Genomic DNA, 1,780 nt, shown 5'->3' on the forward strand with positions numbered 1-1,780 from the left:
TTTATTTATTTTTTTGAGACGGGAGTCTTGGCTCTGTCAGCCTGGCTGGAGTGCAGTGGCACAACCTCGGCTCACTGCAACCTCCACCTCCCAGGTTCAAGCAATTCTCCTGCCTCAGCCTCCCGAGCAGCTGGGATTACAGGCGCCCACCACCACACGTGGCTAATTTTTTTGTATTTTTTATAGAAGACGGGGTTTCGCCATGTTGGCTGGGCTGGTCTCGAACTCCTGACCTCAGGTGATCTGCCCCACTCAGCCTTCCAAAGTGCTGGGATTATAGGCGTGAGCCACAGCACCCAGCCTTGTTACTGTTTTTGGTAACTCACCTGCAGTGTGTCTGCCTTCTCGAGTGTCAGCTCAGTAAGGACAGGCTGTGCCCGCTCTGCTAACCCCAGGGCTGGTGCTGGGCGGGTAGCGAGTTGTCAGTGCACCTCTGTGGAGTGCAGCAATACACACAGAGCCTACATCATTCTCAAAGTAGGGACTGCCATCTTTGCTTTTCAGATAAGGAAACTGAGGCACAGAGAGATGAAAGGACATGTCCAAGGCCACTGCACTTGAATGCACCAGGGCTGAGATTTGAGCCCCAAATGGCCTGACTCTAGCAGGGTTCTTTTTGCCACTGAGCCGCCTGTCACCTGCCCTCGACCAGATGACCCTTCTCTGGGCATTTGCAAGTGCTAGGCTTCACCAGGGATTGTCAACCCTGAGCACCTGCCTTAGTCCCCCGGAGGCTCAATAAGCTGAGTGTCACTCACCTCCGGGGCTTGTGACTCACCAGATGAGGTGGCCCTGAGAATGTGCATTGTGCCAGTGGTTCGGGGCCACCCCTAGAGCACTGCAGTGCACCCTCCCACTTGCCACAGGCATCCCTGGTTTCAAGGTGATGGTGTCATCCCCATTTTCACAAGGAAGCGCTAACTTGCCCAGGAACCCTCAGGTAGTAAGCACTATAGCCCCTTTCCCCCTTGACTGGGTGGCCTGAAGGTGGGGCATCAGGAAGACCTTGCTGCCAGGACCCCAGGCCTGGAGTGGGCTGACAGGTGCCCAGGGCAGGATAGCTTCTGTTTGGTACATATGGGGGTGTGGGCTCAGTTTTCAGAGTCCCTTCAATGTGTCTGAGTTTGGAGAGCTGGGCACTGATGTGTCCCATGGCTCTGCCTTAGAGCCTGGCCTGGTGTATGCAGTAATGGGGTCCTCTCCAGCCTCAGCCTCCTCTGGGGCGGCTGCTCACCTGTGCGTCCAGCTGATCCCAGGCCACCACTGAGCTGCTTCCATCTCCACAGATGAAAAAGCGGGACCTGGAGCCCTCAGACGCCACCTACACGGCCCTGTTCAACGTCTGTGCCGAGTCCCCCTGGAAGGACTCGGCTCTGCAGAGCGCCCTGAAACTCCGGCAGCAGCTGCAGGCCAAAAACATCGAACTCAACTTGAAAACGTACCACGCGCTGCTGAAGATGGCTGCCAAGTGTGCAGACCTTAGAATGTGCCTTGATGTGTTCAAGGTGGGGGGCTTCACCTGCCATCCTGCTCCCCATTGTGGGGCTGGTACCACGTGGCGGGGGCGGGGCTGTGGTGTCTGTCTCTCCTCATGCAGGAAGGCTCAGAGAGGGTGAGACAGCCGGTACTAGGCACTGGGGTTCACAGACAGATCTGATGAGATCCTGCTGGAGGTTGTGTGTGCTGCTGTGTGCTGTGTCCTGCTTTGTGCACTCGAGGGAAGGCTTCCTAGAAGGGGTGTTCTCTATCCGAGTGTAGAGACAGGGTCTTGTTATGTTGC

The 1,780-nt window shown here is 56.5% G+C and overlaps 1 protein-coding gene across 1 annotated transcript in view; it reads left to right on the plus strand.

Annotated features, from left to right (window-relative positions):
• The window catches only part of LOC105543725 (pentatricopeptide repeat-containing protein 1, mitochondrial), a 53,691-nt gene that overhangs the window by 42,894 nt on the left and 9,017 nt on the right, over positions 1-1,780 (plus strand). The window contains 1 exon segment of the mRNA XM_011985799.1: positions 1,287-1,749. Within this exon segment, the coding sequence (XP_011841189.1) occupies positions 1,287-1,749 (463 nt within the window).

Source organism: Mandrillus leucophaeus, unplaced genomic scaffold, assembly GCF_000951045.1.
Source record: "Mandrillus leucophaeus isolate KB7577 unplaced genomic scaffold, Mleu.le_1.0 Scaffold29, whole genome shotgun sequence".
Classification (NCBI taxonomy): domain Eukaryota; kingdom Metazoa; phylum Chordata; class Mammalia; order Primates; family Cercopithecidae; genus Mandrillus; species Mandrillus leucophaeus.